Source organism: Lagenorhynchus albirostris, chromosome 7, assembly GCF_949774975.1.
Source record: "Lagenorhynchus albirostris chromosome 7, mLagAlb1.1, whole genome shotgun sequence".
Taxonomy (NCBI): Eukaryota; Metazoa; Chordata; class Mammalia; order Artiodactyla; family Delphinidae; genus Lagenorhynchus; species Lagenorhynchus albirostris.
In genome coordinates this window covers 103,425,672-103,447,646 of record NC_083101.1, presented here as the reverse complement: position 1 = coordinate 103,447,646, position 21,975 = coordinate 103,425,672, and the positions used below count along the sequence as shown (strand labels likewise).

General features: G+C 42.1%; 1 protein-coding gene across 7 annotated transcripts in view; it reads left to right on the top strand.

Moving 5' to 3' along the window:
* The first annotated feature begins 13,501 nt into the window (after positions 1 to 13,501).
* ADRA1A (adrenoceptor alpha 1A) overlaps positions 13,502 to 21,975 on the top strand; it is a 91,058-nt gene continuing 82,584 nt past the window's right edge. For all 7 annotated transcript variants that reach the window (XM_060155723.1, XM_060155719.1, XM_060155721.1 and 4 more), the window contains exon 1: positions 13,502 to 14,833. In XM_060155723.1, coding sequence (XP_060011706.1) covers positions 13,951 to 14,833 — 883 coding nt within the window. In that variant the 5' untranslated portion in view covers positions 13,502 to 13,950. The remainder of the gene's footprint in view (positions 14,834 to 21,975) is intronic.

Here is a 21,975-nt window from a genome sequence, read left to right as displayed (position 1 = left end):
AAATAGAAGTGATGATAAATCAGAGAGCAAAATGATATGATGGAAATAAATCCAATTTTGAAAACAGATAAAATAATCCAAACAATCTATAATCATAATGCATGTGAACAGATGAAACTTACCTATTAAAATACAGAACTGTCAAATTATATTTAGAAAAAAAGTAAAGAATTATAGCATCTGCACAATTAAAGTACCTGTACAGAATAGTCCAATAACAAAATGACTCAAAAAGATGAAAATAAAGGTCTTGAAAAACATAAACCAGAAATAAGCTGCTTAAAACAAACGCTGTGTTATAATATTAATATCAGACCAAATAAAATTTCAGGTAAAGCTCCTTAATAGGAAAAATAAAGGGGCATTACATTATGATGTGGCAGGGAATTTTTCTTGCTCTACCCCTCAATACGATGAATATTATGGAATGAATAATCATGAATTGGATGAACCTGGCTACAATATCAACATACACAACTGTCAGAATTATGAGACAATGTTATATCCATAATCATAGTGGAAGACATTAAGTCACTTACATCAGAAACTTTTAGACCGAGTAGACCTAAAATTAGTAAGGGTCAGTAGAATTTTCATAACAAAATTAATGTGTTTGGGATTCCTGTGCCCAAGAAATAGAGAATATACATGCTTTTCAAGCACATATGAAACCTTTCAAAACTGATCATATGCTAAGTTACAAAGTTAGTCTGAGGAATTTCAAAGATTCAGTATCATATATATTTATTTTCCTAGGTATCATGTAATCAAATTAGGTATCAACATTAAAACAGTAGCTTAAAATTTTGATACAAAGAAAAATCACACTCCTAATTAATTCACGGGATAAGAAAAAAAAATGTATTGGAAAGTGTGAAATGTTTCAAACTAGATGACTATGAAATCACTATAAAACAAGTCAAACCTTGTGGGAGTGTTAAGTGGAATTGAGAGGTAAATTTCTTACTGTAATGGTGTTTGGTTTGAAAAGAAACTAACAAAATGTCCAATTTGTGTATGTCCAATGTGACAGAAAAAATAACATCAGAATAAAACCAAATGAAGCAGAAAAAGAAAAAGGAAAGGAAAGAGCAGAAATTATTGGAACAGTAAGCACAGTAACATGTGTTATGATTCCAAAGCAATTAAATTTGAAATCAACAATATAAAGATAAGTTTCTTTAAAGAGACAAAACCAATACTAATGGAAACTAAAAGCGTGATGTTTAAAAACTGAGTTAAAACTATGAAACTTTTAGAAAAAAAAAAAACCATAGGAAAGCATCTCTGGGCTAGGCAGAGTTCTCAGACTTGATGACAAGGGAAAGTTGACATAGCGGATTTTATCATTAAGAAGAACTTTTGCTTTTGTTAAAAAGTAAAGCTAAAGACTGAGGAAATTCAGAATGGATCAAAGATTTAAGACCTGAAACCATAAAACTCCTAGAAGAAAACATAAGGAAGAAGTTCCTGGACATTGGTCTTGGCAATGATATTTTGGATATGACACCAAAAGCACAAACCACAAAAATCAAAAAGTGGGATTATACCAAATTTCTTTTTTTGGGGGGGTGGATTATACCAAATTTAAATGCTTCTGTACTGCAAAAGAAACAGTCGACAAAATTAAAAGGCATCCTATGAAATAGGAGAAAAAAATTGCAAATCATGTATTGAATAAAGGGCTAATAATCAAAATTTATAAAGAATTCATACAACTTAATAACAACAAAAAAAATCTGATTGTAAAATCGGCAGAAGAACTATACAGGCATTTTTTTCCCAAAGAAAACATCCAGATGGACAATAGGTGCATGAAAAGATGCTCAACATCACTAATCACCAGGGAAATGTCAATTAGAACCACAGTGATATATCACTAACACACCTACCAGGATGGCTAAAATAAAAGAGAGTGACAATACTAGTAAGGAGGCAGAAAAACTGGATCACTCATACATTGCTGTCGGTAATGTAAAATGGTACTGCCACCCTGGAAAAAGAGCTTGGTGGTTTTTTATAAAACTAAACATATACTTACCATACAATCCAGAAATTGCACTCTTTGACATTTATCTCGGAAACGTGCAAACTCGTGTTCACATAAAAACCTGCACACAAATGTTGATAGCACCTTTATTTGTAATAGCCCAGAACTGAAAACAATGCATATGTCCTTCAAAAGGTGAATAGTTAAACTAATGGTGGTATATCTATACCTTGAAATACTGTTCAGCAATAAAGAGGAATGAACTATTGTTACATGTAACCACTTAGATGAATATTTAGGGTATTATGCTGAGACATAATAATCAACCCAAAAAGGTCACAAACTGCATGATAATATTTTGAAATGACATATTTTAGAGATTAGTTATTGTCAGGGGAATGGGACAGGTGAGGTGGGAAAGGGAATCTGAGCAGCTATAAAAGGGCAACATGAGGGATCTTTGTGGGGTGAGGCTATTCTGTATCTTGACTCTGTCAGAGTCAACATCCTGATTGTAATATTGTGCTATGACTTTGTAAGACTTTATCAACGTGGAAACTGGGTGAAGACTGCATGAGATCTCTCTGTATTATTTCTTACAATGGCATGTGATCTACAACTATCTAAAAGTAAAAAGTTTAACTGAAAAAACTAATTAAAGAAAATTCCGGATGATATTAAAGTATAACTAGAACTTAATAAAAAAGTAAGGACATCAAACCTCTAGAATATAGCTAAAGTGACATTTAGAAATAAATTTATATTCTTAAATACATGTCAAAATATAAAGATTAAAATTAGTTATTCAACACCAAAAAACTAAAGTATTAATTGCAGTGTAAAACCAAAGGTGGTAGAAAGAAGGAAGGAAAGAATGAAGATAATGGCAGAAATTAATAGACTACAAATAAGCAAAACAACAAAAGAGATGAACAACAAAATCAAAACCGGTGTTTCAGGAAAAAAAAAACCAAACTAAAAAACACTAAAAATAGGCTTCCCTGGTGGCGCAGTGGCTGAGAGTCTGCCTGCTGATGCAGGGGACACGGGTTCGTGCCCCAGTCTGGGAAGATCCCACATGCCGTGGAGCGGCTGGGCCCGTGAGCCATGGCCGCTGAGCCTGCGCGTCTGGAGCCTGTACTCTGCAACGGGAGAGGTCACGACAGTGAGAGGCCCGCATACCACACACACACACAAAAAAAACACTAAAAATAGAACTACCATACAACCCAGCAATCCCACTACTGGGCAAATACCCTGAGAAAACCATAAATTCAAAAAAAGTCATGTACCACAATGTTCATTGCAGCTCTGTTTACAATAGCCAGGATGTGGAAGCAACCTAAGTGTCCATTGACAGATGAATGGATAAAGAAGTTGTGGCACATATATACAATGGAATATTACTCAGCCATAAAAAGAAATGAAATTGAGCTATTTGTAGTGAGGTGGATGGACTTAGAGTCTGTCATACACAGTGAAGTAAGTCAGAAAGAGAAAAATAAATACCGTACGCTAACACATATATATGGAATCTGAAAAAAAACAAAACAAATGGTTCTGAAGAACCTAGGGACAGGACAGTAATAAAGATGCAGACATAGAGAGTGGACTTGAGGACACAGGGAGGGGGAAGGGTAAGCTGGGATGAAGTGAGAGAGTGGCATGGACATATATACACTACCAAATGTAAAATCGATAGCTAGTGGGAAGCAGCCACATAGCACAGGGAGATCAGCTCAGTGCTTTGTGACCACCTAGAGGGGTGGGAGGGAGATGCAAGAGGGAGGAGATGTGAGGATATATGTATATGTATAGCTGATTCACTTTGTTATAAAGCACAAACTAACACCATTGCAAAGCAATTATACTCTAATAAAGATGTAAAAATAAAAAAGCTTTCCTGAAAGACTGATTATGAAATAGGACAGAAAGAGTATTTAAACAATATTAAGAATAAAAAGACATAAATAGACATAAAATAGAATAAATATTTTAAAAGTTGTATGACAATATCATGAAAATGCATATTTTCATAAAAAGTTAAATTAAAATATAACTTAAAAAAGTTAAAACCAGAGTAAACTATAAACTAGTAAAGAAATAGAAATAGACAAAACTTTCCCCTCTAAAAAGATATTAAGTCAAGTGTTTTGTACCTGAATTAGCACAACCTTCAAATAACAGAAGTTCTAATTTGTTTATACTGTCTCAAAGAACAGAAAAAGAGGGAGAATCAGGTATCATTTTCTGGGCGAGTACAATTATAATTTCAAAGCAGAACAAAGAAAACATAAGAAAAGGAAATCATAGTCCAATCTTACTGGTAAATATCCCTAGAAAAAAGTATAAATAAATTACAGAAAATGAAACAAAAAGTATATAAAAGAAAATACTATATTAAGACCAAGCAGCGTTTATATCAAGAGCAGAAATAAAATATTCAATATAAAAAAATCAATCCATATAATTCACCATACTAATAAATTATAAGTGAAAAATCATATGATCATCTTAAGAGTGAGCAGCATTTTTAAAAGCTTCTTAACAAATTAGAAATATATGGGAACCAATTTAACAAATTATTAGCAAAAGATATATACACATCATACTAAATATTGCAGTCTGAAGCATTCTCATTAAAGTAAGGATTAAGGCAAGAATGTCTATAATTATCCCTAAAATCCAACATTATACTGGGGCTATAATTAAATATAAAAGGACTAAGAATAGGTATAAACATTTGAAAGAAAGGCATAAAATTGTTACTAAATATAGATAATTGTCTTTGTAGGAAATCCAAGATGATCCAGAATTTTAAAAATCAATAATAATTTTTTGAAAAGGAAAAGAAATAGAAGAAATTCAGCAAATAAGATCAGTGTACAAAAATTAATGCCATTCCCATGTGTCAGCAAAATCTAATAGGGAAAAGACACTGTTTCTAATAGGAACAGAAAACATAAGATGTCTAAAAATTACTAACCAAAATCAGACCAGATGCTTACGAAAAATTGTTTAAAAATTATTAAAGAATATATTTTGAGTAAAAGGAGAAATAGACCAATGTAGCTGATAGGACTATCATAAATTTGCTCATTCTCCACAGTCTAACTCTTGCAATTACAATTAAAATTCCAATAATATTTTTGTTGAAAACCAATGAACTCATTAAAATTCAAATGACATTTCTACCTTCTGGAAATGGTGGAGTATTTTTGTCATAGTTATCCCACACATAACAATTACAAATCCTGGATTATCTATATGTATGTGTGTGCATATGCACACTGTGTACATGTCTGTGTGTGTGATACAGACATACCCAGACAGACACACACAGTTTATTCACACTGGTGGTAGTTATATTCCATACAGTCACTGCAAACACTGAATTAGTGAATATGGTACCATTGCTCCTATGGGAAATACAGGTTAGGTTCTTGCAAGCCTCTGGTCACATCTTCACCAGCTGATCAACGTGAATCAGCTAGAAAAAACTGTATATTATCTACAGTGACAGAATGATATAAATTTGTCTGACTTCTCAGAAACAATGAAGGTTAGACAGTAGAACATACATACTCTGGAAAATAATTTTGGTGTGTTATACATTTTATAATACTTGCTCCCAATTAAAGTTATAATTTAGCCTTGCCCTTTTGTCCCTTTTATCATACTGAAAAGTATTGAATATTGATGTAAATTTGTCAGTTTTTCTAAAAAATTCTATTCTTTATGTTTTATTTAAAAATTCATGAGATGTTTTCCTTTAAATATCTGTGAATGGAAGAAATGACAACATATATCACAAAGGGCTAACATCTTTAATGTATATGTTAATTTTGTCCTCCAGTAAGCAGACACCAAGACATAATTAATCATACAAAATACATAAGGGGGAAATTCCTGTGAAGGCGAAAGGAAGAGCTGGAGAAGGAGAGCCTTCAGACCATGATCCAAGTCAGAATCCTATGAAGCAGAGAGGACAAAAGGAATACTGGGAAAGAAAAGCATCAGACAGTTGCACAGTTGAAAGAAAGTTTTGGCCAGCTGATGGGGAGCACTTGAGACAAAATCCCCTGTTCAAGAAATCCCAGGTCTTGGGCTTCCCTCGTGGTGCAGTGGTTAAGAATCCACCTACCAATGCAGGGGACATGAGTTCAAGCCCTGGTCTGGGAAGATCCCACATGCCGCGGAGCAACAAGGCCCATGTGCCACAGCTACTGAGCCCGTGTGCCACAACTACTGAAGCCCACGTGCCTAGAGCCCGTGCTCCACAACAAGAGAAGCCACCACAATGAGAAACCCGCCCACTGCAACGAAAGAGTAGTCCCTGCTTGCCGCAACTAGAGAAAAGCCTGCGCCCAGCAACTAAGACCCAATGCAGCCAAAAAAGAATAAGATAAATAAAATAAAATAAATTAATTAAAAAGAAATCCCAGGTCTTGTAGTACCAGGCCTGCTTTAGAACTTCTGCTATGCTTAGCCATCGTTAGGGAGCAGCCTAGAGGAAGTGTGAGATCTGATGGCACATTTGCATGGTTGCCATAATATATAAAGAGTACTTAGAAAGCAACAAGACAAAAGGGGGAAACACCAATATAAAAATGGCCAGTGGACATTACACCAAATTACCCATCAGCCACTTAGAACTATTTTCCCCCTTCTATGCCCCTCTCTGCATTGCAACGGCTGGAAGGATCTCTGTCAACCAGATTTGGGGTTACAATGTACTAATAAGAGGAATTCCTGTAAAAGAGAAGCAGAAGCCATTGTGCACCATGTAACACTGTCGTGTAGGAATGAAGGCTTCAGCCCACAGCACATGTGAGGATTTGCCAGAAGATTCTTTCTGGGTGTCCTGCACGTTATTGATGCTTCAGGCACCTGAACTCACCATTATGATTTCCTGATATTCCTGTGCTTACAGATTTCCTGAAAGAAAATAGCAGCTCTCCCTGATCTGTTTTCCAGTCTTTCTTAACTGTCTTATGAGCCTCTAATTCCTTGTATTAAATCACTCCCTGTTTGAAACACCTACAGCAGTTTCTGACTAAATCCTGACTGATAGAAACATGGACAAGCAAATCAGAAAAGTATAAATGAAAATGTCAAATCAGTGCATAAAAATACACTTATAACTACAGAATAAAAATTTTAATGAGATTTTTTTACTTGTTAAATTGGCTAAGGTTTATTTCATTTATATTTATTTATGTACTTATCGATTTTATTATAAATACTCAAGGTTAACAAGAGGAAAAAAAAGGAGGTTCTGCCATACACTACGCTTAGGAGTTTACACTTTCCATTTGCATTTGTAAAACCTTCTTAGAAGGCAATATGTATTATAACCTTTTAAGTGTTCATAATTTTCGATTCTTTAATTTCACTTATAGAATTTATTCTTAAGAAAAACTTAGAGTACAATGTTATATATGGGTATTTATCACAGTACAAGTTATAGATCAGACATCTGTTAAAAACATAAATATCCAAGTATTAATTATCCAAATATTTAAATTTATCATGACATATACGCACAATGAAATTGCTGGGCAGCCATTATAAGTCATGTTTGGGCAGAAATTTAATAATATAGGGTTAATAATATTAAATGAAAAAACAAGATATATAACTGTAGATACAGTATGATCGTAGTATTGTATATAATGTATATTTACACACATAATATTGTAAATACATGTATGTAATATATTTCATATATATATCTATGTATGTCATTTATACACGTGGGTTTAGAAAAAGGGAAAATATTGCAAATATTTAACAGTGTTTATTTTTCCAATGACAGAATTACAGATAAGTTTTATTTTTATATATTTCTAACTTTTTAAAATGTGCTAGTCTGAGCATATATTTTATAATGAAATTCAGGTCAATAAGAATTTCAATGTGCCTGTAAGAGCAGGTCAGCAGATGGAGAAATGAGATAAAGAATTTCTAAATTTGTTACAGATATTGATTTAGGTGTTTCAATTTCCTTTCTGTTGTTATTGGAGAAAGGTATTGAAAGAATTTGATTGATATGCCTCAACTAATATTTGCTATGCAAAGAGCAGAGTTTTATTCTTTTAAAAGTATAATTGGCTACAGGCTGGCTTGACTCCACATTCCCACCATAACATACACTGTAGGGATGGAACGCTGTGACTCCCATAACTTGAAGCAAGTAATTTTCTCAGGGCGATGAGAACAATCGGGATGAATGATGCCAAAGACAGAATCATTATCTCATCCTCGGCTTCCTTTAGCAGTGTCTGTGCACTGTGAGTCTTCTTGGTTCATTAAAGGATTAGAACACAATGTTTGTTTGGAGATTCATGACTTGGATACTGCATCAGTATCATTCTGAGCAAAGTTTTTCATTTCCCTCACCCTTTTTTTTCAGCCTTAGGAGAATTCCTTGAAAAGCCAGGTCTTCTTGGTGGATACTAATATTAAACCCTCTACCCTGTCAGTGGAATTATAAATTCCAGAAAGCAGTTCCTAATTTCATTGTGTATTGTCTTGTAAGATAATGATTGACAGATTCTTTTTTTTCTTCAAAGCTTCCCACACTAGCTGACTTTCTCACTAGTCACTAACAGAGTCCTGCCAGTCTAAGACATCAGTGTATGTCGATTGCAAGCCCTTCTTCTCCAGTTAGGTTGGTTCCCCCAGTGTCTGTGAACACACACACACACACACACACACACACACACACACACCCCACTCTACTGTACAGCTGTTGTTCGTCTGCTTACCTTACCTTTGTCTACCAATCCTGCTTATCCTGCAAGCACTAAATCAAGCAACATCATCTCGTGAGGCTTCCCAGAACCTCCCCTGCAGGAGATTTCTCAAGTTCCAGCACATCTGAAGTCTACAGAGTAGCACCCTTAGGTCCAGGTAATAGGACCCGTACCTTGGGTTTCGTGCTTTAGAAAGCCCAGCTCGGACTCCCTCTGGCTGTGGCCCTTCCCATGGAGCAAAAAGTCCACAGGAGTAAGGTAATATCCCAGCCTGGAGCCTGTGCCCTCTCTTCTAGATCATGCTCTGGGATCTAGCATCTCCTGCCCCAAATGGCCACACAACCACGTCCAAGGACTTTAGGCCTGTTTTCTGGGTCTACCCTCTCAAGGGAAGACCATATCACAGGTGTGTGCACCCTGAGGCCCAAGGCCAAGAGGCAGCAGTTTGGGTGTACAGACGTTCACACGTATCTGCATGGCCCTTCAAGATGTGGGACAAGAAGGGATGGGAGGGGTGGGATAGGGAGGGTGGGAGGCAGGGAGATGCAAGAGGGAAGAGATATGGGAACATATGTATATGTATAACTGATTCACTTTGTTATAAAGCAGAAACTAACACACCATTGTAAAGCAATTATACCCCAATAAAGATGTTAAAAAAAAAAAAGAAGGGATGGGAAGAAAAGGAGGAGTAGACAGGAGTCATAGCCAGCTCTCCCACTCTGCCATGTAGGGTCACTCTGGTTACATCAGTGGACCGGGGCATAGTTCGCAGGGCATTTCAAACACCTCTCCAGCTGAATACTTTGTGCTCCTGTTAAATGTGGAATTTGGACCACTCTGGGTTAGAAGTATGTTTCACTTTAAAGTAGCACACAAAACAAGCAGAAAGGAAAAGGTTAATAAGATTAATAATAGGAGAGTTGATAAGCTTCATGAGATATAATCTCACTCAGTCCAAATAACCCTGGGGTTGGGGGTTATTGTCTCCCTTTAAAAATTAGGAAACCAAGGCTCAGAAAAGCTGAGTTTCACCCTGGTTTCATAGGAGGGCAGGAGCGGATCTTTACCACCCCACAGCCTCCTCTTTCTTCACTCCACCTTCCCATGGGTCTATGTCAACATCTTCTGGGACACCGGCATCAACCATTCTTTATGAAGATGAATAGTGTCCTGTTTGCAGGTCTGTGATCAGCCATGGAAAAATTGGTTCTGAGAGCTAGTTTAGCCAAGATTGATGTTCACCGGCTTGGAAGTGGATTTGAAAACCCACCTGGTAGCATACAGAGGCCAAGGTGGAAATAAAGAGCTGCTTTTCTCCATCTGGGCACTAGCTAATTGGTTGAGGGGGTGGGATTGTGAGTCTGCTTGTTTGTTGGAGGTGGGGTCCTGGTGGGTCCAAAAGCGTTTGTACATTTTGACCCTGCAGAGTTGAGCAATTTTCAGTCGCTCTTCTTGATAACACTACTTCCCTTATTTGCCACGGAACAGGTCTTACTAGAAAGCTTGCATTCACGGTGTAAGGTTAATGAATACGAAACTAAGCAATAATATCATCCTCTGGCGGATGGGATTTCTGAAGAACAGACTTTGTACACATATTTGATGATAAGATGTAGGAGTCTCAGGGAGCTGTAGTAAAGCCTCTTCCACGGAGGGGACGGCATCTCAGAGAGCAAGTGACTTAGTAAATAAAGGGAACCCAGCTCTCCTGTCTCCTCACCCCATAGGCTTTTCCTACAACATAAAATTCACCCCCCTATAGATGTGGCGGGTGGGATGGCATCGTTTACAGGAAAGAGGTCATCTAAATATTAGGTCTTTGATGAAGCAGGGCTCCCTGATCCTTCTGAGGGCATTCCTCTGAGGCATTTGGAGGTATACTGCTATAAAAAAGTCTCCCAAACATCTCCCTTGGAAAAGGTAACAATGTTAATAAACTTTTGTTCAGGTGAGGGAATTCAAGTACATACTTACCTGTACTGAAAGTTATCTCTTTATTACTAGGTTTAAGAGAACCTACTAACTACTTTATGAACAGTGTGTTTTGTCTGAATCAATAAAGATGAAAGGAGGGGACTTAGAGGTAGGAATCAGAGTGGAGAAAATTCTGGTATTTTCCCAATATTCTAAAACACAGGTGGTTTTCTTCAATTTTAAGCTAGACAGAACATGGAATTTACTAGAAAAAAAAAGTAAATAAGACTGGTGATGTCACCTTTTCATACTCCAACTATTCATGCATTAAAGAGAAGTAACACTCTTTTAAAGGGTACATTTTCTTACGTAAACTGGAAAATAATTAATAGCACTTTAATAACACTAAGCCACGTAAGAAACTGCTGTGCGACCACCTTACTTTCTAAGTCCATTTGTCTGAAGAAATGAGAGACGGATCGTATTTCAGAAGGTTTAGATATGCTTACTTTATTTTCCTAGAACTATAATTTTATTATAATCAGATTTATTGAATTTTATCTGATTTTACATTCATCTTAAAACATCTGCAAATAATATAATTTACCTGCATATTTGGCATAACAATATGCTTCTTTTTGATTTTAACAGAACCTAAGTGTTCATTGAATCAAGGTGTTCAAAAGTAACTTTACTGGGCATTTCTTTGAACACATCATACACACAGTAATATGTGTCTGGCAAGTGTCTATTTTTCTTTACTTCTAAAATCAGATCATTTAAAAGAGTTATTTACTACAAATAAAAAATCCCTTCTCCCCGCTCCCCCCACCCCCACGCCACCCCCCCCCCACACACACTTTCTTAAAGTGAAGCGAGAACCCAATTCACCCAAGGAAAGAGAAAAAAAATACTGCTGTGCGCACTGTTCCTGTTACCTCAGAGTAATACGGTAACAGCAGGAGATTACGGTACTAGCTGGGGCTACTGACTGTGTTACGTCAGCGAGAGCTGCAAAGTTCCCTGCCATCCTTTGCTGATGTCGGGGAGCTGAATATTAAAAGGGTGACGGTGGAGTTATTGCCTGGCTGTATTTGGTTTTTTCTCTTTCTATTTTCTCTCTTTATTTTTAAAATCTCCAGGTAAAGCGTCTGTGAGACAGGCGCTTAAAGACGTCTGTGGTAGAGAAAGGGGTGAGTCAGCGGGTGCAAAAGGACTAGAAATTGGTTCGTCGGAAACGGTTCCCTCTCCCCCGAGGGAGGAGGCGGCAGGGCTGCTCCTGGGACCGAAAGCCCGTCCAGTCCCCGCCACGCGCGCGCGAGTGGCTCTACATCCGCGCTCCAGGTAAGTGCGCTGCAGCGCCGGGCGCCGGCGTCCAGCAGGGCCGGGTGGATTAGGGAAAACCTCCCTGGGCCTCAGGGTGAGACCCAACTCCCACTTTTTCCCCAAAGCTCCTCCCGCTTCTTTCACCCGCACCCTTACCCCACCTCGTTTCCCTTATATATTCTGGGAAGTTATCTCCTCGTTAACAAGTGTGTTTTTTAACCCCGTATTTACCGCTCCGAGGTAGGGGGAAACGGGTTTCTGCAGTTGCTTGCTTTTTGTACTGCCTGTGAGCTCTAGAACTTGTGATGTTCACAGCAGCCTTTGCCCGGGAATCCCGCCTCAAGGCCCAACCACAGAGTCCTTACAAGGCAAGGTGTGTCCCCACTCCCTGCATTCCTGCCTGAGTCCCTGCGGTCGGCCCGCAGCTGTGGAAACCTAGCTTTCGTACGCAGACCGTGGTCCCCAGCTCGGAAAATACGAGGCGTCCCCTGTCCGCCGGCGCGCGGACTTGATTTTTACACCTACTGTACAAAATCCGCAGTGACTACCGCCTGCACAGCCCCTTAGACAGAATGACGCTCCCCGCTCCCACTCTTCTTGGACCCCCCGGAGCCCGCCTGGGTGTGGCTTGAGGCTCGAGTCCTCTGGGACCGCTGATCCTCTGGCTAGGAAAAGAATCCTGGACCGATCTAGGTCGCATTCAGCCCTCGTTGGGTCGCGAGGGCTTTGCTCTGGACGCGGCTCTCAGGCCGGCTTGGCTGGTCGACAGACCGACGCTCTCCGCACACTCAAGTGTGAATTCCTCGAGCGTGAGCGTGCGCGTGGCACTGGCCCTGCGGTCTCCGGGTCGCAGCGGCTCCCTCTCCCAGGCCGCCTCCTCCAGGTGACTGCGAAGCAACCTGTTCAAGTGGCAACCGGGTAGATCCTCCGGGTTTCCACCGGCTTGGCTCGGCGCTGCATGCCCGTCAGCCGCAATCGCGTTTCTCGGGCTCTGGGATTTTAATTTCACCGCACGGCTGCTAGCAGTCCGACCGCCGGGCCCTGCAGCTTGGGGGTGTGTGTGTTTCGGATCTCGAACCCCGCGAGAGGCTGCGCGGCGGAGCGCGCCAGGGCAGATTCCCAGCGGCGGGGCACGGCTCGCGGTCCCCTCCCGCGCGCTCGCCTGCTGCTGGGCGAACCGCTTCGGGATCGCAGAGTCGGCGGGACTCCCCGCCGGGTCCGACCGCCAGTCGAGGCAGGGCACAGCCTCGCTCCCCAGGGCGCCTGGCTTACACTCCGCATTTCTTTTTGCGCTCTTTCAGGAGGACGCTGGCAAACGACGCTCCGCAGCCGCCTCGGTCTCGGCAAACATTTCACATCCACGTCCCCCGGCCTGCGCGGCTAGAAGCTGGATCTACCATGAGTCCAGCCACACTGACGGTAACTGCGGGTGGAGAGAAGTGCCCAGATGCCAACGGTCCCCGCCTTTGAGAGTCGACGGCAGACCCGTACGTGCTTGTGGTTTGTGGGAGAGACAGGCGCTGGATTTTTGAGTTCCAAATTATGTGCAGAATGCTCAGTCTTCACACCCGGACGGATCCGACAGTACAGGAAAGGGGACTCGCGTAATTCTGGACTGCATTTTGCATCGCGTCTCCTCGAGCTCCGTGCTGAGTCTCGCGTAGGGAGGGAGTTGGGGCCCCGGGCCAGCGTTGCTGGTGCAGAGGGTCGGCGGGCAGCCCCGCGCGCCCATGGCCATGTTGCCTTTAATGCCCTGCCCCTTTGCGTGGCCTTCTGAGGGTTTCCAGGGCTGGCCCGGATTGCTTCCCACCCGTACGCTCTCTCTTACCCCCAGACAACCCCAGCAGGCAAGGCTCCCCGGAGCGGAGACCTTTTGACTTCCTGCTCCCTCGCTCCCACCTCCGCCCAGGCCCGGAGTGGCCCTCAAGAGCCGGACCTCGCCCGGCCCCGGCTGGGACCATGGTGTTTCTCTCTGGAAATGCCTCGGACAGCTCCAACTGCACCCACCCGCCGCCACCGGTGAACATTTCCAAGGCCATTCTGCTCGGGGTGATCTTGGGGGGCCTCATCCTTTTCGGGGTACTGGGGAACATCCTTGTGATCCTTTCCGTGGCCTGCCACCGGCATCTGCACTCGGTCACTCACTACTACATCGTCAACCTGGCGGTGGCCGACCTTCTACTCACTTCCACGGTGCTGCCCTTCTCCGCAATCTTCGAGATCTTGGGCTACTGGGCCTTTGGCAGGGTCTTCTGCAATATCTGGGCGGCGGTGGACGTCCTGTGCTGCACTGCGTCCATCATGGGACTCTGCATCATCTCCATCGACCGCTACATCGGCGTGAGCTACCCGCTGCGCTACCCCACCATTGTCACGCAGAAGAGGGGTCTCATGGCTCTGCTCTGCGTCTGGGCGCTCTCCCTGGTCATCTCCATCGGGCCTCTGTTCGGCTGGAGGCAGCCGGCCCCGGAGGACGAGACCATCTGCCAGATCAATGAGGAGCCGGGCTACGTGCTGTTCTCCGCGCTCGGCTCCTTCTACGTGCCGCTGACCATCATCCTGGTCATGTACTGCCGGGTCTACGTGGTAGCCAAGAGGGAGAGCCGGGGCCTCAAGTCCGGCCTCAAGACCGACAAGTCGGACTCGGAGCAGGTGACGCTCCGCATCCATCGCAAAAATGTCCCGGTAGGAGGCAGCGGGGTGTCCAGCGCCAAGAACAAGACACACTTCTCCGTGAGACTCCTCAAGTTTTCCCGGGAGAAGAAAGCGGCCAAAACACTGGGTATCGTGGTCGGCTGCTTCGTCCTCTGCTGGCTGCCTTTTTTCTTAGTGATGCCCATTGGTAAGTCTTTACAGCACCTCATTTTAGCATTTAGGAGTCTTCACCCTCTTCCCATTATGCTACCCCAGACTCACAGTCAGGGGTGGAAGAAAAAGGATCTGCATTTCAAACAGCAAAGCTAGGGAGGGCAGTTAAGGAAAGGCTCCTATGTAGAAAAGTACATTTTCATTCCCTTTCTGCTCTGGTTTCATTTATATAACGTCCTAGGGCACTTTTTCAACTACTGCAAAGTGGCATCCTACTGAAGCAGATTAATTGGTCTCCTTAATAAGAACGTCAAGTTTTCTTAATGCCTTAAAGCATGTGTTTAATTTAAATACATCCATCCTCGGATTTCAAGTCTCAGTCTCCACCGGGCACTTAGGCAGGGACCATGGAATGCCACTTTCACCCCTGCTGCTGTGGACTGCAGATTCTTGTGTCCTAAAAGTAAGCACCATGCTTATTCTGAACAAATGTGTAATTTTATTATTAGATTAGATTATTAAGGGTTAGTTATAACGGTCTGCTTATGTTCTGTATCTGTGTTCATTTTGTTTTCTGGATTCAGTGTGGAAGAAAGCACGGTGAGTCACTGACAAGAAAAAAATAATAATATTATGTCCAAACCAATTTAACCTTTAAAGAATTCAACATAATGTTTCCAATAAGTAAATACATTCCGCTTTATTTTAATACCAAGTATTAAAGCAAACACTACTCTTATCCAAATTCATTCAGGAAGCTTCAGAGGACACTGTTTGAAAGTAATACAGTAATGTTACAAATCCAATTTTCGCAAATGCTAAATTAGCTGTTGTCAAACTAATTAGTTCAGTATAAACTAAGTTGATCCACTTGGAATCGTCGTCTATCTCTGGAAGGCCTTCCTGAGATCCCAAAATGGTTGTTTGCTATTTTTAGTTTGTGAGCTCAAATATAGACCCACACATTGGTTATCCACTAGCTCTGGCAAACAAAAAATTACAATAAAAAATGAACAGAAGTCTGTTTCTGGACTTTAGAGCCAATTTACATGGCACGTACTGAAAGTAATTTGCAACGCTGTGTAGTAACAGCAGCTATTATTTTTTGAGGGCTAACTATGTTTCGGATATTGACAATATTACATCATTAGTCCTGTCAATAACTCAGTGAGGGGGGAAGGGATTCTTCGGGTTCTAGAGCTTTGCTGTCTAACGCCATAGCCACCAGCCCCACGTGGCTATTTAATGTAAGTTAAAATTAAAGAAAATTAATATTCAGTCCCACCAGCCACACTTCAAGTGTTCAATAGCCACATGTGGCCAGTGGCTACTGTTTTGAACAGCAGAGATACAGAACATTTCCATCACTGCAGAAATTTCTACCCAACATGGCTGCCTGAGAGGCCCTTCCAAGCCCATTCCCTGGTCTTTCATCATTATTGCTTTCTCTGCTCCTAGAATGATATCAGAGTTTTGAATTTATTTAAATAACACTCTTTACTTGAGCCACTGGCTGCTTACCTGCTTGTCTGCATACCATCCCCTCCTCCTGAAGTTTGCACGTTTATTCATGCATCTATCTGTTCACTTGTCGAGTATTTATTAAACACTTGCTCTAGACATTTAGGATGAACAAGGCAGAAGAATCCTTGCAGTAAGATGTTTGCAATCTTTGGGGGGAAATAGACAAAAACAAATAAATATATCTTAAGAAGTCAATGACTAATAAGCAGTATTTTAAAAATGAACAGAATAAGAGGATAGAGTGGTGCTCTATCTATCGATGTGGCGAGTGGTCAGAAAAGTCCTCTCTGAAGAGGTGATATTTGAGCAGAGACCTGACTGAATTGAGGAGCAAGCCTTGCAAAGTCTGGAAGGAAGAGCTTTCTGGGCAGAGGGAACGGCAAGTGCAGAGGTGGGAAGGAACCTGACCTATCTTTTAAGCCAAAGTAAAATTTGCATATTTTTCTAATTGTGATGGGAAGCCATCCAATCAAAGGGGCTTTAGCAGGTGAGTGGCTGGTCTTATATTTTTAAAGGATCATTCTGGCTTCTGGGAGGAGTGAGGGCTATTTTGGGGTGAGAGTGGAAACAGGGAGACCAGTTAGGAGGCTGTTGGAGACGTCAAGGAGAGAAAGGTGAGGATGCCCTGCACTCAGGTGAGACAGGTGGGGGTGATGTGAAGTGATCACATTCGGCACTTATTTCAAAGGTAGAGCTGACAAGTTTGGACATGGGATATGAGAAAGGGAGAGGACTAGAGATAAGTCCCGGGTTTGGGGACCTAACAACCGGGCAGATAGTAGTGCGTTTTACTGAGATTGGGAAAACTAAAGGTCGTAAGGGGCTGGTGGGAGTGTGAAGTACAAGTGCCTATTTTGTACAGCCATGTTGAGAAGTGTCTACTAGATGTCCAAGTAGAGATGTCAAGTAGGCAGTTAGATACATGAATTTGGTGCTAAGCTGGGCTTATGATATAAACTTGGGATACATCCCCATACTTAAAGCCACAGAAATGGAAGGATCTGCAAGAGAGAAAGTCTGGAGAGAAAAAGAGAGATAAGGACCGAGGCTTGGGGCGTCCTGATATTTGAAGGTCGGGAAAAGGAGAACCAACCAGCAAAAGAAATTGGGAAGGAGTGGCCAGGGAGGTAGGAGAGCCTGATGTCCCCGAAGCTGAATGGAAATGTTTCACCAAGGCAAGAGTCATCAGCTGTGTCACATGCAGCTGCTAGGCCAAGTCAGAGGAGGACGGGGAATCAACATTGGACTTGGCCATGTGGAGGTCCTTGGTGATATGAGGAGGTGCTTTGAGGATAGTAGTTTCCATGGAGTGATGGAGACAAAAGCCTGACGGTGTGCTTTCTTGAGAGAATGAAAGATGAAGTGGGGACAGTGAAAACAGGCAACTCTTTGGAAGGGTTTTGCTAGACAGTGGAGCAGGGAAATGCAGTGTAGCTAGAAGGATCTAGAGAGAATTTTCAAAGGTGGGAGACAGGATATCATATTTATATTCTGTTGGAAATGATGGAATAGAGAGATCCTGATGGTGTAGGCAAGGAAGGAGACCAGAGGGTTTAGAAGTGACAGGGAAACCAGGGTGTATGAGCACAGAGGCAGTAGGTATGGAGGGAGAAAGGTAAAGCTCTCTTCCAAATATATGTATATCCTCAATGAGATAAGAATCAAGATTATGTCGAAATTTGATGAATTTTATGTATTTTTAAAACTAAGTTATTTTTAAATTTCATAATGACCAAGAGAATAGAAAACATGCGAGTTTTTAAAAAGCAGGTGTTCCTCACTACCAAGCCAAAAACATTGTTGTGAGAGTTAAATTTTAGATGTGGGTAATGGCAATTGCTTGTGCTTTGCTTTGCACCTCAGGAGCAAATTGGAGTCAGACAGATAAAACTAGACATCAGCTTAATTCCTCTTTCTTCAGGTTCCCTTCTGTATCGTTCTGCTCATTCTTAAAAAGAAATGAACCAAGTATCTAAATGTCTATGAAACTATCCTGTGGTATCAATATTCCCTATCTTCAGTAAATTGAGCTGAGTTGAAAAGAAAAAAGCAAGAATCAAGATCATCACCTAAGAGTGGGGAAGGAATAGGAAATGAGGGAGGTTTGAGGAGCAAAAGAAGATGTGAAAGATTAATCTTTGAGATGACGGAGTACATAGATCATGGACATTTAGGTCATCCTGAGGATGTGCTTGAGACGTAGGGTCATAAATTTAAAGGAGGGCCAATCAGGAAGGCTGTATGCTGCTTTCTCACAGCTAAGAGGCTGGTAGGGAATGTTGCTGATGGCTGACTGTATCTAGGGACCCTGGTAAAGAAGGGGAGTGTGCTATAGCTGATTCACTTTGTTATACAGCAGAAACTAACACAACATTGTAAAGAAATTATCCTCCAATAAAGATGTTAGAAAAAAAAAAGAGGAGTGTGTGAAGGGACATAGGCTAGATCAGATTAGGGGTCATACAGAGTTAGATGGTGGAAAAAGTTTAGGTGATTGGGAAAAGATAGGTGATTGGGAGTTTGGGACTGCTGATGGTGGCTTAGCTATCCAAGGAGATGAGCATGATAGAATGGGTCTTGAGGTCCTCCAGGGGAAGGGAGACTCTGGTCTAATCATAGCCTCCCTCTCGGATCTGCTGCCTTGGAGACCTGGTAATGTTGAAGTGAAGATGGGCACAAGATCACCGAACCTACCACATCTATGGTCCACGTTTTCTTCCTGACACTAAACTAGTAAGACACTATTTCTTCCAGGAGTTATGGCTGTATAATAAATTCCAGGCACTGCGTTAGACGGAACAAAAAAATGACTAAAGCACATTCCTTGCTCTCAAGGGCCTCACAATCTAGTTAAGGAGACAAATTGAAAAAGATTATCACAGATCGGTGAGATTGGTCCCCAAAGTGGTATTACAAGTGCTGAGGAATAGAACAATGAACTGTGTCTGGACATCACTACAGAAGCTTCTAGAAGTATTGCAGTTGACTAAGCAGGGACTTGAAGACAGCACGATGTCTGCTGGGCCATCAGTGAGATGTTATTTGTTTTTAGTAACTGTCTGAAGTACATAGTTCATGCAAAATGTGAATAGAAGGATAAACATGCCGTTATTATACACAAGGGACACGAGCTCTTAAGTATAACAAGTAGTCTCTTGGGAAGAATAGCTTATCAGTTTGTGCTAGGCTGCCAGAGAACAGCGGGATTGGAAACTAAAACCAGAGCAGGGATGAGTGACTGCAGTGTCCAAAGCTGAGAGGTGAAGCACCCACCTGTGTAAGAACCAGACCAGGATAATCAGGTGAGTGAGGACTTTCCATTTCGTTGCTGAAGGTCCCTCTGGATTTATGAGAAGGTTCTGTCTCCTCCTGGACTCTACACTTCACTCTCTCCCCAGCTCCTCCCAACCAGGGCTGGGTTGGTTGCTGGATTTAGTAGTGTGATTTCAGGTAGGAATCTAACTTGTCTGCTCTCAAGTCTAAGTCTTGCTAGTCGTGTTTTCTTTCTGCATCCTAAATGTTTGTTTGAAATTGAGAACCCCTTTGGCGGAGGGGGCGGGGACCATGCTTCACGTCGTTATCAGTCATTTATACCTTAGAGTGAATGTTTTTAAAAAACAAGTTTTGATCATGAAGCTAAATAAAGAGAATTTGAAGGTGTTAGCCTTCAACAGATGAAAGAAGGAAGGGTATACCTGTGCCTCAAGGAAGCTTGGGCACCTGAAGTGCGTGCATCATCTTTGCTTATTTCATCCTTTTGTCTAGAGCCCAACAGTACCAAAGGCAGTGTGCTGGGTGGAAAAAGTGTTGACCTGAGATTTCAACCCAGGCTTTCTTTTTCATAAAATATGCCTAGCATAGCACCTAACACAGAGCAAATGGCAATAAATGTTAATCTTATCTGAATTCATATGATTCACAGACCATCACTGACATATGTTTTTTTTTAAAAAATTTGTTTATTTATTTTTGGCTGTGTTGGGTCTTCCGTTGCTGCGCACAGGCTTTCTCTAGTTGTGGCGATCGGGGGCTACTCTTTGTTCCAGTGCGCGGGCTTCTCATTGCGGTGGCTTCTCTTGTTGCGGAGCACGGGCTCTAGGCGCAGGCTCAGTAGTTGTGGCTCGCGGGCTTTAGAGCGCAGACTCAGTAGTTGTGGCGCACGGGCTTAGTTGCTCCGTGGCATGTGGGATGTTCCTGGACCAGGGCTCTAACCTGTGTTGCCTGCACTGGCAGGCGGATTCTTAACCACCGCACCACAGGGAAGTCCCCACTGACATATGTTGATGCAGGATGTTGCCATGAGGAGTGGATGGCCTTGGAGGTCTGAGAAAAAGAAAACATCAGAAAGAAAAGGGATGAAGGGGGGCAACATCTACTGAACATATGGTTATGTGTCGGAACTCTGGGCACATTATCTGATATAAATACAAAACAGGCATTATCGTCAGACTGAGCCATTGCTATTATCTCTGAATGAAAGGAGACAGCGTTGGGCTGAGCTGTGGTTCAGGTGGAAATCAACTATTTGAGAATTAGTTTAAAATAAAAAAGGCATCAGACAGCACATGGTGAGGAAGGAGAATAAGTTTTAAGATGGAGTGTTCGGGGAAAGGCAATACTGGGAAGGGGATTATCAGGTGGAAGCAGTGAGGCAGAGAATGATTCCTTCACTGAATCTGCAAAATTTCATTGAGTGTGTAGTATGTGCCAGGCAGCTAGAGAATCCCTGGAGATAAAGACAAACAAATCCCTGCCGGGACTTCCCTGGAGGGACAGTGGTTAAGACGCTGCGCTCCCAACGCAGGGGACGCTGGCTCGATCCCTGGTCAGGGAACTAGGATCCTGCATGCCGCTCCTTGGCGTGACCAAATAAATAAATAAATACTCATCTGCTTTATCCCACAGCATACATACAACACTCTCAGAATAAACATAACGGCACAACCAGCAATATGATTACTGTAAACATTAAAAAAAAAAATCCCTGCCCTAGTGGAGCTGAAAATCTGCACAGTTAAATACATAGCAAAGTCTCAGTTGCTGATGTGAAAAAAAGCTGGGAAAAGGGGCGAGTACATATAATGACATAATGACTCTGACTCTCGTGCACGCCCAAGACAACGCGAGACTATGTTGCTTCGCTGCAGGTACAAAAGATCAGGCCCCTGATATCTATGGAAAAGGTTGACTTCTGAGAGATAACGGGGTGGAGAGAATCTAAAAGCCACTGTGATTTTAACATGAGACCAGTTTTTCAGTTACTCTTGCTGTACCACCAGTCCTCTCAAAACATAGTAACTTGAAGCAGCAGTCACGTTATGGCTTGTGACTCTGTGGGGCAGGGATGAGTCCAGGTCCAGTTCACTGGGCTGTCTGGCTGGATGTCAGAATCGGTGGCCGCTCTTCCTCCAGGGGTTGAGACTCGCTCTCCTGCAGTGTGGCAGTTCTCTCTCCAAGAGGGCAGGAGCTGCCGGGCTACTGAAGAGAGCGGCCCAGACCGGGCCCAGTGTCACTGCTGCCTCATTCTGTGGGAAAAACAAGTCATGAGGTCAGTATACGTTCAAGGGGGGGGAGAGAAATAGACACACCTCCTGATGGGGGAGCAGATCCACAACGGGATGAGGGGATTTTTGTGGCCATCCTGCAGCACCT